This window comes from Xenia sp. Carnegie-2017, unplaced genomic scaffold (genome assembly GCF_021976095.1).
Source record: "Xenia sp. Carnegie-2017 unplaced genomic scaffold, XeniaSp_v1 HiC_scaffold_6, whole genome shotgun sequence".
Lineage (NCBI taxonomy): Eukaryota > Metazoa > Cnidaria > Anthozoa > Malacalcyonacea > Xeniidae > Xenia > Xenia sp. Carnegie-2017.
The window spans coordinates 18,155,037-18,169,061 of NW_025813526.1; the positions used below are offsets into that span (position 1 = coordinate 18,155,037).

At 33.6% G+C, this 14,025-nt stretch overlaps 2 protein-coding genes across 2 annotated transcripts; one reads left to right on the forward strand and one right to left on the reverse strand.

The window, feature by feature from the left end:
* Positions 1 to 289: 289 nt before the first annotated feature.
* On the reverse strand, positions 290 to 3,652 carry LOC124457403. The gene is made up of 3 exons (XM_047007666.1): positions 2,358 to 3,652; positions 1,724 to 2,166; positions 290 to 953 (listed from the first exon to the last, which is right to left on the reverse strand). The coding sequence occupies exons 1-3, from the start codon at positions 2,412 to 2,414 to the stop codon at positions 659 to 661; spliced, it is 795 nt and encodes a 264-aa protein (XP_046863622.1). The 5' UTR covers positions 2,415 to 3,652; the 3' UTR covers positions 290 to 658.
* Positions 3,653 to 7,041: 3,389 nt separating this feature from the next.
* LOC124457226 lies at positions 7,042 to 8,555 on the forward strand. The gene is made up of 2 exons (XM_047007507.1): positions 7,042 to 7,341; positions 7,537 to 8,555. Exons 1-2 carry the CDS (start codon positions 7,042 to 7,044, stop codon positions 8,365 to 8,367), a joined length of 1,131 nt encoding a protein of 376 aa, XP_046863463.1. The 3' UTR covers positions 8,368 to 8,555.
* The last annotated feature ends 5,470 nt before the right edge of the window (positions 8,556 to 14,025 follow it).

A 14,025-nucleotide genomic window follows, 5' to 3' on the forward strand; every position in this document is an offset into this window, starting at 1 on the left:
TGTCGTATTGATTGACTTTTGGACGTTTGATCAAAAAACCTAGACAGTTCTTTTATAAATCAAACTGCTCCGTTTTTAACTGATCTGAGGATTGGTTTGTGACACTTTTTGGTCAGAGAGTTGAGACGAGAGTTCTGTAAGAGCTGTTTGTTAGTGAGATCGTAGACATAAAACGAAGGAATAAAACATTGGAATAAGAAAATTAACAAATTATTCCTTAAACGTTCATAGCTGATGGCTGATAAAGAGCAGAAAATTTTTCTTAAAAAAGGACAATTTAGTTACAGCATTTTTGCTTGTTGGCTTTATATACATCTCAGGTGATCGACATTCTGACAATATTTAAATGCTTACAAACACGCACGTTGTCATGATTGAGTCTTTACAAAAATATCAGTAAATAAATGCAAAGTATAAACGTTTGAATTTAAATTTTCCGAGTATTTCTCGATAACATATGGATTTTCAATGACCAATTCGTGAGAGGATGTGAAAAGATTTGCAAGACTGAATTAGCTCCTTTATTGACAAGCTTTATTGACTGAATTAGCTCCTTTATTTTCGCTCAAATTATTGGGAATAAAGACTGAATTAGCTCCTTTATTCGCTTTTACTTTTAAAAGGAAAATAAATGATTTTAGGGTAAGTAAAATGTCAGTCAACGTAAACCAATAGCTGAGCCATATGCATCTATCCAGCGGTCACTTGATGTGTACGTTCCACATCCTCCAAAATGCACTTCCGTCAAGAAAATGAAGTTATTCGGCAGCTGACGATGTCCATACGAAGGAACACCAGAATTACGCCAGTCCACAGCAATACCTTGTGATTCATAAATCAAATTGTCTCCGTGATTTGAACTGATTTTCATTTCTTTATGATTTGGATAAAATACAAAGTATGAGTTTGGATTACTGCCGCAGATGCTATATGAAAGATTTTTTCCATTTGATCTAAAAGTAAACAACAAGCAGTCGTGCAATGAAAGTGAAATTTTAGCTTTCGCAACAAGATACCTTTGTGTAATTGATACTTAATGCCGATATCCAGTGGATAAATCTGATTAATATCACATGTGTGTAACACGTATTTGCATTTGATGGTGATCTAATGCAGACATCAAGTGGATAAATCTGATTAATATCACATGTGTGTAACACGTATTTGCATTTGATGGTGATCTAATGCAGATATCAAGTGGATAAATCTGATTAATATCACATGTGTGTAACACGTATTTGCATTTGATGGTGATCTAATGCAGATATCCAGTGGATAAATTTGATTAATGTCACATGTGTGTATAACGTATTTGCATTCAATGATGATTAAAGAAGTCGTCTCGCGATTAAAGAATGACGGAAACAATTTGTGCTAATTTTGAAAAACCCTCAATGACTTATCCTCCAATCAAAGACCATTAAGGCCATTGCACGGTTGAGACAAAAAGATTAGTAGCAGCTTGTGAAAGCTTTTTAAACGGTCTAAGTACAAATTTGTCAAACTTGCTTGAAATCAAGGACGACGACGATGTCGCCTTTGTTGGTGTTGGGCAAAACATTTACAAGTCCCCTTTTAAAGTTACAAGCCAAATTATGCAAGTTCCGAAAGAGATTTTGATATTATTCTATGGTTATATTATATAGTCTCATTCATGAATATGAATATTGTATGCAATTTATCTACTCGTGATTGTGGGTTCTAGAAACATAGCCTTTCTTACCTCAGACCTTGAATACTTTGCGCCCTTGCCACATTTTTTGGTAACACACCAAGAAAAAGATAATCGCGCATGTAATAATTTTGAGGCTGTGTATATCCATTATATTTATGCATTAAGACTGCGAGATTATATTGAGTAAATTGTGGAAGTTGTGTGATAAGTGTAAATGGTTGGAGACCATTTTTCTTCTGGATACGAAGCAAGACTTGTGTTTTGTTCTTGAACACTTGATCGATGAGCTGGGGTAGTTTGCCTTTAATAACAGCCTCGCGTGGGAGGAACGTAAATCCACCGCCTTCCTTTGCCATTTCACAGTATACCGTAACGACAGTCTCATCTACCACAATGCGGTAAAGACCACTCAACGATTCCGGTGAGCTTTGCTTGATTTCCATACATGATTTTGGGTTGGACGCAGCATATGTATCTGGATATGCAACAATCTATATAGGCAAAGCAAGAAAAAGGTAAATGGGGGAAACATTTGATTGCTCACCGAGGGTTAGTGAAATCATATCTTACGAACAACATGGTTAAAATCACACATTTTTTTCTTTGCAAAACCATTATTTCGTAAACTTAATGAAAATTTTACAAACCCAACTTAGATCTAAAGATGAAGTAAAATACTCACATTGCTTAAACCAGACATACTGAGAAGGATGTAAGCGATTACAATGAGGTCTTTCATTCTGAAGAAAAAATCTGAAATATTCCAGCTATAGTCAAATGCTTGTTAGATCTCTTACGTACTTCTTCCTCTCTCTTGTTCTTCTTTCAGAGCCTATTGAAATGACCTGCGTTACTGACGCCACAATATATATATATGCATCAAACGATAAGGCCAAATTACAGAAGGGCCAATGAATATGCATGTGTACAGTTACCATGGTCAATGAATTGCCCGGTTTGACCAATAAGAGCTCTGCTAAACTGATCAAGTAGCAATGAAATAAAACAACGACACAATTCAACCAGAGACATTTTATAAATTCAAAGTGAACGAATCTCATATCATTAAAGACAGTACTAAGAAGACAATATAATTTGCTTACAGCCACAAAAGAATGGGATTCCTCGTGCTTTAGACGTGATGTGTTCTCTCTCGATGTTAAAATTACAAAATTTTAAAGTTAGCTTTTTCAGACTAGCTTGGATTCATTCATGTGGGACTTACAATAATTTATCTACAAGGGAATTTTTTTTGTGTTGTGTTTATGCGATACAAGTAACAGCTTGCACAGAAGGACTTAGACTGTTAATTTTGTGGTGGCAACTGACACGACGAGTCGTATTTCATGTGTTTATAAAAGGATTAATTTGCATTATTGAATATCCAACGAAGATTGTTGCATTGATCGCTGGATATTACCTAAAAGTATAATAGTTTATGTTATCTGCTTTTTAGCTGATTTGACTCTTATCAAAGCGCAAGTTATGCCTCTACAGCAGTTTTCAGACCTTAAAACAACGTGTAAACTTAGACTTACAATATATAGCCCTTGAAGTGATGTCAGATGTGCCAATTATCACTTGATCTATCACATTAAAGAATCACGAAAACAAAAAACAAGAAGACATGTAACAACAGCATTCAAATAAAAGCAACAATTTTAACGCTACTTATAACATGTGAATATCAATAGTAGAACTAGTTGACATTGGAAGAATAAAGCCCACAAACAAGCAGAAAATTAGGACAATATGTTATTTTGTAAATTTCTGCTGCAATATTTTCCCAGATTTCTAGAAATTGTTGCATCGTTTGTCCTAGAATTTGGAATAATTTTAGTAGGACGAGGATAGCGCTGCGTCGATCAACAAAGAAAATTTAAGCAAAAAGTTTTTGCTTTTTGACAGACCTTCTTTCGTCACCCCCAACTTAAACATTGATCCACGTTCGAACCACTGGTCAGGTCCTATGGCTTGATTAAGCTACATATTTTCATGTGTGTACAAATGTGATAGAATTCATATTCTAAATCTAATTTAGGCAATCTACAACTTGTTGATTTTTAAAAATTGTACGTCATGATTTTTTTGTACAAGTTAAAATCTTGTTGAAAGGTGCATGTTTTCAGAATTTAAATTCTAAATGTAATTAAAGCATGCTACTTATATTACAAAAAGTGTCGAAAATTGACTAACAGTTGTGTCGCGTATTAAAATCAAATGTTTAACTTCAATGCAAGTGATGTAACACAAACACATCGCAGTATTTAAAAATTTATTCTCGGTTGGACTTCAGAACGTAATGTTGCAGATTAAACACTTGTGGTATTTTAAGTGAATTGCTAAGTTCTCAATAGAAAAATCATCCTAGATTCCAAAAATGTTTGCAGCGATAGTTGTGTCTGTCATCACACATATAAAAAACTTGTGCACTGACAGCACTATGATTATTTGTGCCACAAAAACTAAGTTGATTAAAGTGGTGAAATGATTTGATTGATGACGTTATTAATACCTCATAATCTAACTAACGCATTTTAGTAATGGTAAATTGCAATTGGAATTTACCAGCAGTTCTGCCAGAAATCAAACTGAGTAAATTAACATTTGTTGTCCACGTTTGTGTTATCTGTTTTATATATTATACAACACATAAATTATCTATGTATAATATTCAGCGTACGGTCATGATGTCATAGTTTACATAATGTGAACAAGTTATTATTTATTCAAGCAATCCCTGCAGATTAGTTCAAGGAACATTATTTTCATTCACATCAAGGTCATTCCTGTCATTTCCAAAACTAACAAAAAAAAACAAACAACAAGAACTTAATTTACGTAATTCAATCACGTTCTTATATGAATAGAAGAATTAATGATGACAGAACTGAATGAAATATACCTGAAGGCACATCCCAGGATTCCAGCTTTTGAGGCTCGTATATATAAAAGATGAAGAAGTGGAAAACGGCTCTATACATCATTGCAAAACTTCAAGATAGCAAGTTGAAAGTAATAGAACCTTGTAAACGAAAGTAAGGTATAAACCAGAATTTTCTCTTCATCTAATTCTAAAAGCAAGTTTGTCGTACAAAGATTTAACATTAGACGACAACTTGAAACAACACAAACTTCTTTCATGCGATCGCCGTACCATAAAATTGACTTTCTTTAATTGTTGTCCGATAACTTTGCGTTCGAACACAGTGTATATAACTCGATCTTATGCAGTGTATATAATAGAGATAATTGAAAAGCATGTTTAAAAATGTTTATCTACTTTAAAGTTTTACTCGTTTATTTATTTGCACGGCTCATGCTTGAATTAAACTATGCTTATATTTTTCGAAAAACCTTAGACAGCTTGGTGATTGAAAAATAACATAAAGCAATCAAGAAGAATTATAGATTTACGTTATATATTTTAGATTTCAAGTAGTCCAGTTACATTTATAGCTACGTGGAAATGGGTTGTTCTTCTGCTGTCTTTGTTTTACTCACTCTATGTGCTGGGAACAGTTTTGTGTAAGTAAAATTTCATTGTGTTTAATGCCTGAGTAGGAAAAAATATTTAACGATTTAATTTAGCTGATTTTCTCTCGTCTCTACTTCATAGCTACATGACTGCATGGTTTTGTTCATTTCATTTAATAAGTTACTCGCTTTCTTTATTGTGATGGTCATTGTATTCTCCTATTTATTATTGAAACCCTTAACTCGGCTGACAGGTTTTAGCAGCGTATTTTCCACTCTATTGTAAAGTTTATGCATGCTATTCATTCAAAATGGAAAAAACAGTATAGGGAATATTTAAATTTATAACAATTACTTTACGAATTTTTTTAGAAATTAGCTCAATTCATTACACCATGCAATTTGCTAAACATTAGATACCATTGGCCATTCAACTACACTGAGTTTTCATTAGCGCTGTAGAATATTCTATGACACAAAGCAAAAATCAGTAGCACAAGTTAACAATACATATAGCATTTATTTAAGCCGTATAACATTCCGAAATATTAAAGTAGCTCAAAAAGAAGCCGCCATTGTTTGGAATAACTTGGGCTCAAATGATAGATAAAGTAATTTTTACTTTCCCTACAAAGTCTGAAAACTTAAAAACAGATAGAAACCGAGATATTTTAAAAAGAAATAGCAAATTTGGCAATCATTTGTACATTCGAGCGAAACTGCAATCGAGAAGCAGTTTCAGTAAGTGACGTCGCTGCGCGGTTGATTAATAAATACAGGGGTACTTATTTACTTCACACGATTAATTGAACCGTGCGCTCTCGAGTTAGTATATACAGAGTCTGAGAAAATGGCAAGGTCGTCGTTAGTGAGTCATTACACTCAGGTTTTGAAAGTACCCTAGCAGACTTCAAGAAAGATATTAGTAGTCTTTGAAGCACCTTCTAATGAGTCAATATTTCGATTTTTGCTTTTAGAATTTGACCAATTACTTTCTGAAGTAGCTTTACAAATTTCAAAATGTGGTTTGAACATTTAGAACTCGCTTTTCACTTTAGCTAAAATTTGATATCATACTTAGATGCTTTGTAGCAATTGCTAAATCATGGATAGGTAAGAATGCTGTCACAAAAAACAATTAGAATGTGTTCATAAAAATGGAGAAATAGCAGCATTTGAGAATGTGAGAACGTTTCTATTCTAAGCTGCATCACAGATAAACGAAGGCAGTTGTAATATTTTGCCTAACTTACTAAAACACCATTGAACAAGCTACACGTATGCAACATGTCTTTGTTTCTTATGTACTGGACCTACTTTAGCATTTGCACTATATTGCTGTCTATATATCGATTTCAATCTGTTAATCATTCAAAATCCGTGGTGTAGCCAGCCAAAGGCACCACACCGAGTTAAAACTAAATAAAGTCTTTCAATTGCTTTACGTGTTAGCATGTTTTCTGTGAATTAATTATCAATTTTATACTATTGATTTTTAGTGCGGCGAAAGTTATTTCATGTTTCTTAAAATGTAATTCGCCATCATTAAAAGCGTCAAGTGCCAATTCAGTCTTCATAACCATGGCAATCAGGATATCCTTGTGTCAAAATGGCTCACTCCACTTGAAGGAATAAAAAGCGGTTGCTTAAATGTTACACACAGTGGTAAAAACATTCCATACGACGGAATACAGATCTCACGACGCTTTCCACCTTCCTCAACATCTTACATTAAAATTCCGCGGAAAGGAACTGTGTCAACATCATTTGATTTGTCAAAAAGCTTTAATCTTAATAAACTTGGAGATTACGTTGTATCAGTGAATATTTTCCCTTTGTATTACCGTACAAGACCTTTTAATGAAGAAAACACAGGAAGAATGTCAATTATGTCACCAGGAGTACATTTTACCCTTACTGAAGTTGCTTATCGACATACAGACGGAGACGTAAAAATAGATGAAGAAAACAAGTCAAATGTAACATGGAATTCGTTGATCTTGAATGAACCTTCTCAAAACAGACCAAAGCATCCACGTTTTCAAGGCCCGGATGTAACCGAAGAGATAAAACAGTTAATAAGTGATATTCATCTCGCTGTTTTCCATTACTTAGAAGCTTCTCTCCTAGAATCGGATAACCCAGAAGCAAAGAATCATCTCATTACGTGGTTTGGAAATGATATACAAGTTCAGCATGCTGTGTATGAAAACTACAAACAAATGATATTGCACTTAGAGCAAACTGTTATAGCATATTACATTTTTAATAAAACGGAGTGCAACGAAAGACCAAAAAAAACACTTGCTTATACATATAGATTCACAAATACTATATATTTCTGCCCCAAGCTATTCGAAGATTATCACAAAAACGTGATTTAGCCTATTGCGACTGATAAAGGTTTATACAGTATTTCTACTGTCATAATACGTGAATTGTCCCATGCCATCGTTGGCACATTTGGTTTCGTTTATGGAGAAACGGAGAGTAAAGAGCTAGCTAAAAAGAGTCCAGGCAAAGCTTTAGCTAACGGATTTAACTATCAGTGTTTTTCAGGAACCACATATCCATTCGACTATGGAATAGATGCAATGACTGTTTTTCCGGTTGATAAGATTTTGATTACCAAAGGTAATATTGTTGCTCAACTAACTGGAACTGTAGACGCATTTAAAATGGTCGAAGGCTATCCCAAATTAATGCGAAAAGTCTTTGGAACATTAACGGGAAAATTTTTAGAAGGTTTTGACAGTTTGTTCCACTGTGATAATGATGTGAAAAGATATGCCACAAAAGATTCCGAGTATGTTCGGTTTACAGGAATGTCCCCGGATAAAGGTTTTCCCAAATCAATTAAAGGAAACTTTGGTAACCTTCCCCAGGAATTTTTTGATGGGTTTGAATCGGCAGCCCGTCTTCCAAATAAAGTATTTTATGTCACTAAAGGAAGTAAATATGCGGCATATAGAGAAAACAGCTGTTCGGATGTGTATTATATCCACACAATATACGATAGATGGGGGAATATTCCAGCTTCGTTTGAGGAAGGTTTTGATGCAATGATGTCATATCAAAAGAAGACGTATGTGGTCAAAGGTCGTCAATATGTTCAATACAGCGATCCAATAGCAACAAAAGTTGATCCTGGTTATCCAAAAAATATAAGAGGTAACTTTGGTAAAGTGGCCGAAAGTTATTATCCGTTTGCTTGAAAAACTGAACTAAATACTTAAACTGCTTTCATTTACGGAAAACTGATTTGTATTTTTTATTTTTAAAGTAATAACTTAGGAATAAACTTAGTTTGATTATATAACTTAGTATGGAGATGAAGAAAAACAACTAAAGAAAAACATATGAAGAATAACAACTTTATGACGAATGTCCTCGTGGCAATTTATAGCCTTGTGCAAGAAAATCTTTTATATATATATTAAATTTTGATTTAGCAAGTTTGCATTCCTGACTAAAATTTTATTTGAAGCAAGAAATCAACGGTATGATGTTTTTCAATATTTTTAACATTTATTGGATGAGCATCATATAAAAAATCATTCAAACATCTTTCAATGTTGTTTTCTTCAGCAAATTTTGAGATGCAAAAGTTTTTTTTCTACATACTATTGGGTGAAAGTCTGCAGAAAGACGCGGGTTCACAAAACAATTTTTTTCTCTCCCACGAAGATTTGATCACCAAGATTGCGATTGTAGAAAATATCAAAACTATTATTCAAAACGCCATTTTTTTTTAAATTTTTACATATGTAACATTTTGGAAGCTTGCGTGTAATACTGATGCATTGTGAGCGCCGGTAGGGCGACCTGCCTAGTGGGCTCTGGGGATATGCTACCCCGGAATATTTTGAACTTTAGAAGCTTGAAAATGCGATTTCCTGGGTTTTGACATGACTTTTTCCCAAAACATCAGCCACAATTAGGCAGACTGACAGAAACGGAACTGTGATTAAACTTAGATCGTGTCCAGGTCCAAATCCATGAAAAACTTTCCATATGAGAAACTTTGATGAGAATACGATCATAATTGGCTGATGGCCAGTTGAATGTCATGATTAAGTGTTTTACAAATGATAAAAAACATTCATGTTTAAAAACACTATTGTAAATGCACCTTTGATAAACACGACAATATTTTTTACATGTTTATAAATGTAAATCGTCCAGTTTGGTATAGTCCTGAGAAGGACTGTTTTTGTTGTTGTTGACTGACGTTTCGACAACCTTAGTTGTAGTAAACTTCAGAGACAAGATGACTACCGCATTGGTTGTTCAAACGTCAGTCAACAACAACAAAACAGTCCTTCTCAGGACTATACCAACCTGGGTGATCTACATTTACAAACATGTAACGATAATCGAGTTCAAACCATTTACATTATTTTTTTAGTATAGACATGTTTCAACATCTTATTATTAGCTTCAACGATTAACACAAGTTTCTTTGAATATGGGAATTCAATTTCTTCCAACGAACTTTATTTTCTGTTTGCATTGCATGTTGGAATGAAATTCATGATTATGAAGTGGCAGACTCTCGAGCGTATAACGTACAATATTAACTTGTGTCTTGTGACGATCGTATATATGTCCATAAACATCATATTGAGGGTTTTTTAGACCTTCGTGCTTTCTGTTATACTATAAGAAGCAAGAGCTCTAATTTGGGGAAGGGGGAAGAGTGAATATTTCATACATTCAACTCTGTCCGACTGCATGACTTCTTTTGAAATTAAATCGCTTTCAACACAAATATGTTAGACAGAGCTGAAAAAATGAATAGTTACCCCTCTATGTATTTCCAGCTGAATATGAATGTTAGAAACTAATACTGAAAATATGTTTGAAACATGCCTTGTTAACTATTCCAGTAATATATTTGTATGTATTCAATATTTTCCATATTAATTTAATTTTTTTTGATGGTAAATTTTTAAATGTTACGATAAAGCAGTATAAATTTAAAGTTTACTGATACCAGACATTGCGTAAAATTTAAACTGTCTTGTTTCAAACAAAGACGTCGTGAATTGCCTCGAGTGCCTCACTGCCTATGGAGGGTATGATGGTCAGAAGCTTACTATTGACATCTCCACGTAGAATGGGGTGGTAGGAGCCAAACTCTCCCACCAAAACGTCAACATGCGGCGCTTCATAGTGCCCTTTTTGTCCTAGGGTGTCAGGAGGCATGGGCCAAAACTGAACTTTTTGTCTTCGAAATTTATTTTTTTGTTTGCAAGGGTTCTTCCCATATAACAAACTGTAACATACAATAACATTCATGGCAAAATATCTCTCGAAATGACTAATTGAGTCAAAACTGCAAAAGTTGGACTGGAATATATAAAGAGAGCTTTGGGAAATTTTGTTATAAAGTTGTTAGCATAAACGTAAATGATATTTGTGTTTTTCCGATGTGCTATCTGATTTTTTTGACGCGCTTATCGAGGATTTAGACGTTGAAGAACCCAGATTTTCAATATAGATGAGATATGAAACCCGAAGACAAGTGAAGACAAATGAACATAATAATTCAATCAATTCATAAATACAACATAGTCCTTAGTCATTTACAGCGACAAAATAAATTAACATAATTAATTTGTGCATTAGTTTTCTTTTTTCTTCGCAACCCACACCTTGTCTTTCCAATTAAGAAATGTAAACATTGCATGTGGTGTTTTGAATGCATGCTGTTTAGATAAGGCACGAAAAAAATGCAAGGATAGAAATATATTTGCAGGCAGATCCATTTTGAGGGTAAGGAGAGAACTCGGCATAGAACGCAGATAATGAAATATAATGCAAAAAAGGTGTTTATAATGCTACATAGGACAGTCTAATTGACACAGCTGTGAATGTATCATATGCTAAGAACGAAGAACCAATAAACGACGGTTTGCATATGACGTCACACCCGTGTATCAGGTGAACAGACAAAGGTTGAATATAATTCACTTTTTGTGATGGGTGCACTCGAAAAAATTAGCAGAGCAGGACTAATGAAGCAGGCTGGCCACGTTATAGGCTTTTTTTACTAGTGCTGGGAATATATTTATATGTGGTATCTTCAATATCAATAAAATCTTCACAAGTACGCTTAATGTATTCCAAAGCCACCATCAGAGAATATACATAATATATAAATCCTAACACTGTTTTAATATGCAGATGAAAAACATGTGACTTAGACGAGATTTGAACTCGCACCTTCGGGATGCTAGTCCGCCGCTCTTCCTGTTGAGCTACCAAGCGCACAGGGATTAGAGACGAGTCAAATCTCTTTGAAACAGCGTATGGACTAGAGATTCTCACCCCTATAACAGTTTACTGGATGGCACCGTGTTTCGACTTTACTCAAAAGCCATCATTAGGATCAATACGCTTAATGTATGGTCAGCGGAAAATGTTTGAAGACAGCTTTTGCTTTTTGCGAAGACACGTGCAGAGTCGAAGTGAAATATTTTATTGATTTTGATCACTTTCATTTGAAAACTTTTAAATGTGAAGAATATAAATGTTGCGACCTAGTAAGTTTGTCATTGTAAAGGTATTGTCGACTCCACGCGCTCTGTTTTTGCGTTAAAATTTTGATATCAACATACCGACTTTGTTGCCAAATGTTTCAAAAATTACTTCAACAGTTCAACGTGCAGCCTTTCATATTCCAGAAAAACAAAGCATGACAATGACTACGAAGAAGAAGAAGAAGATTGAAAAGAAGGTATACATTTCAGTGACTATCTTTTATGTCAATTTATTTTTACAATATAAGAACTGTGACTGTTCTTGTTTGCTGTTCAAAAAACAACAATCACTATTTTATTATTTGACTGAAAAATCTGCCGTGTCTCTACAAAGACTAGATTGTAGCTTGAGCATTGTCTCAAGATAATCATCGATATTATTTGAAAATTAATTTGTGATGAAAAAATTCCTATATTTTTCTTGGAGTTAATCTATTATCTGTTGTGAAAGATGATTATGTATATCTTGGCAATTTTCCTAATAATTCCCGCTTGCAACACAACGAATGACTTGTGTTAGCGTTCACAAATTGTCTTCATGAAAATAAACGATAACGGTATGTTAATAACATAAAAGAAAACAAACACTTTAAGCAAAATATTCATTCTATTTTCTATGATAAAATATCTAAAAATTGCCTATATCACATTTCTAATTCTAAATGTATATATTTGCAGTAGCTCAGTGTATAATATTTTACATTGTATAGCAAGTATCACTGTTTAAATCAGGAAAACAAATGTTATATATGTTTAAGTGCTGTAAGTTTGATCTTCTTGAAAAAAAATACATCACAATAAGTAAAAAAACTAATTTAAAATTGACTAACTGCTGTATATTTTATTTATTTATCATTACAAAGGCTATACTCTACCAGAAAAAGATGTAATTTCAAGTCTTGTCGTCTACAGTCGCTTCGAATGCTCTATAAAGTGTCTTCAACAAAAGCAGTGTGTTGGCTTTAGCTATCTAAACGATGCAAAAGAGCACGAGATAAACTGCCAAACTAGCAGGATGGCAATAGACATTAATGAAGGAGAATTGTCTTTAAAAAGAAAATGGACTTTTTATCAAATTCCCAAGACGGTGGGAATTCAGTTAATATCACTATATTATCGATATTGTTGCAGTGAATAGAATGTAGTACATGCCATCAAGTATCCAGCAAACAGACGTTTGTAAGACAAGGCATAACTATCCAACCATTCAAAATGCAGATGGTTTTCTCCCACTTTTAATTTTACTAATCACATTTTTCAGCGAGCACTTGTTTTTTCTAATTAATTTTCTACTGCTATTGATAACTAAATATGTTTCAACTAAATACCTTATAATGATGTTTTAAGTCGACTTTTTTTTACAGGCCTACGGAATTCTTGGTGAGGAGAAGAAAGGTTTAAGTTTTTTTTATTCTTCTAATATTATTTTGGAAGTAATTGAAACTAAATTTCAATGAAAAACAAAATGTCGACATAAAAACAGCGTCCCCACTTCAAATGTAATTCACAGTACTCAATAATATCCATATCTTACATGCAATGCTTGTGCTCTGTAGGTTTCCAGCATGTGAAACATGAAACAAGCAATCTTTAACAAATAATAATAATACCTAGTAATGATTTCATTCCCTTAAGAATACTTTTTCACAAAATTCAATCGTTTATCCTATCATAACATAAGCTTGAGAAACTGAATTTTTAACATTTTCAAATTAAAATAGCCAAAGACTGCATTGAGGTGCAAAATAATGGCAAGAACGAAAGTGGAGTTTATCAAATTGATCCTGATGGTCAAAGATGTTTTAATGTCTATTGTGACATGACTTCATATGGTGGTGGCTGGACTGTAATTCAAAGACGCCTAGATGGAAGTGTTGATTTCTATCGTGGGTGGAATGACTATAAAGAAGGTTTTGGTAATCTTAGTTCTGAATTTTGGCTAGGATTGGATACGATAAACAGACTAACATCTGCAAAACGAAATAAGCTTCGTATTGAAATAGGAGACACATCAGGAAACAAAAGATATGCTGAATATGATCATTTTATGGTAGAGAACGAGAGCTCTTTGTTTGAATTAAATCTTGGAACATACTCAGGTATGAAAATTTGTAAACATATAGCATTGATAGCAGTGACTTATAAAGGTTTCTTAGCATTAAAAATATGTAAACTAAGCAGAATTTTTCAAGCTCAAGGAACATATTGGCAGCATTTTCTTCAACATTAAGTAATTTCCTAAGCATTTTAACCCGAAAAGACAAACCATGCCTAATTTTGTTTGACAATTTATGTCTATAGTTTAGCACTTTCCTTCAAGGCTTCTTC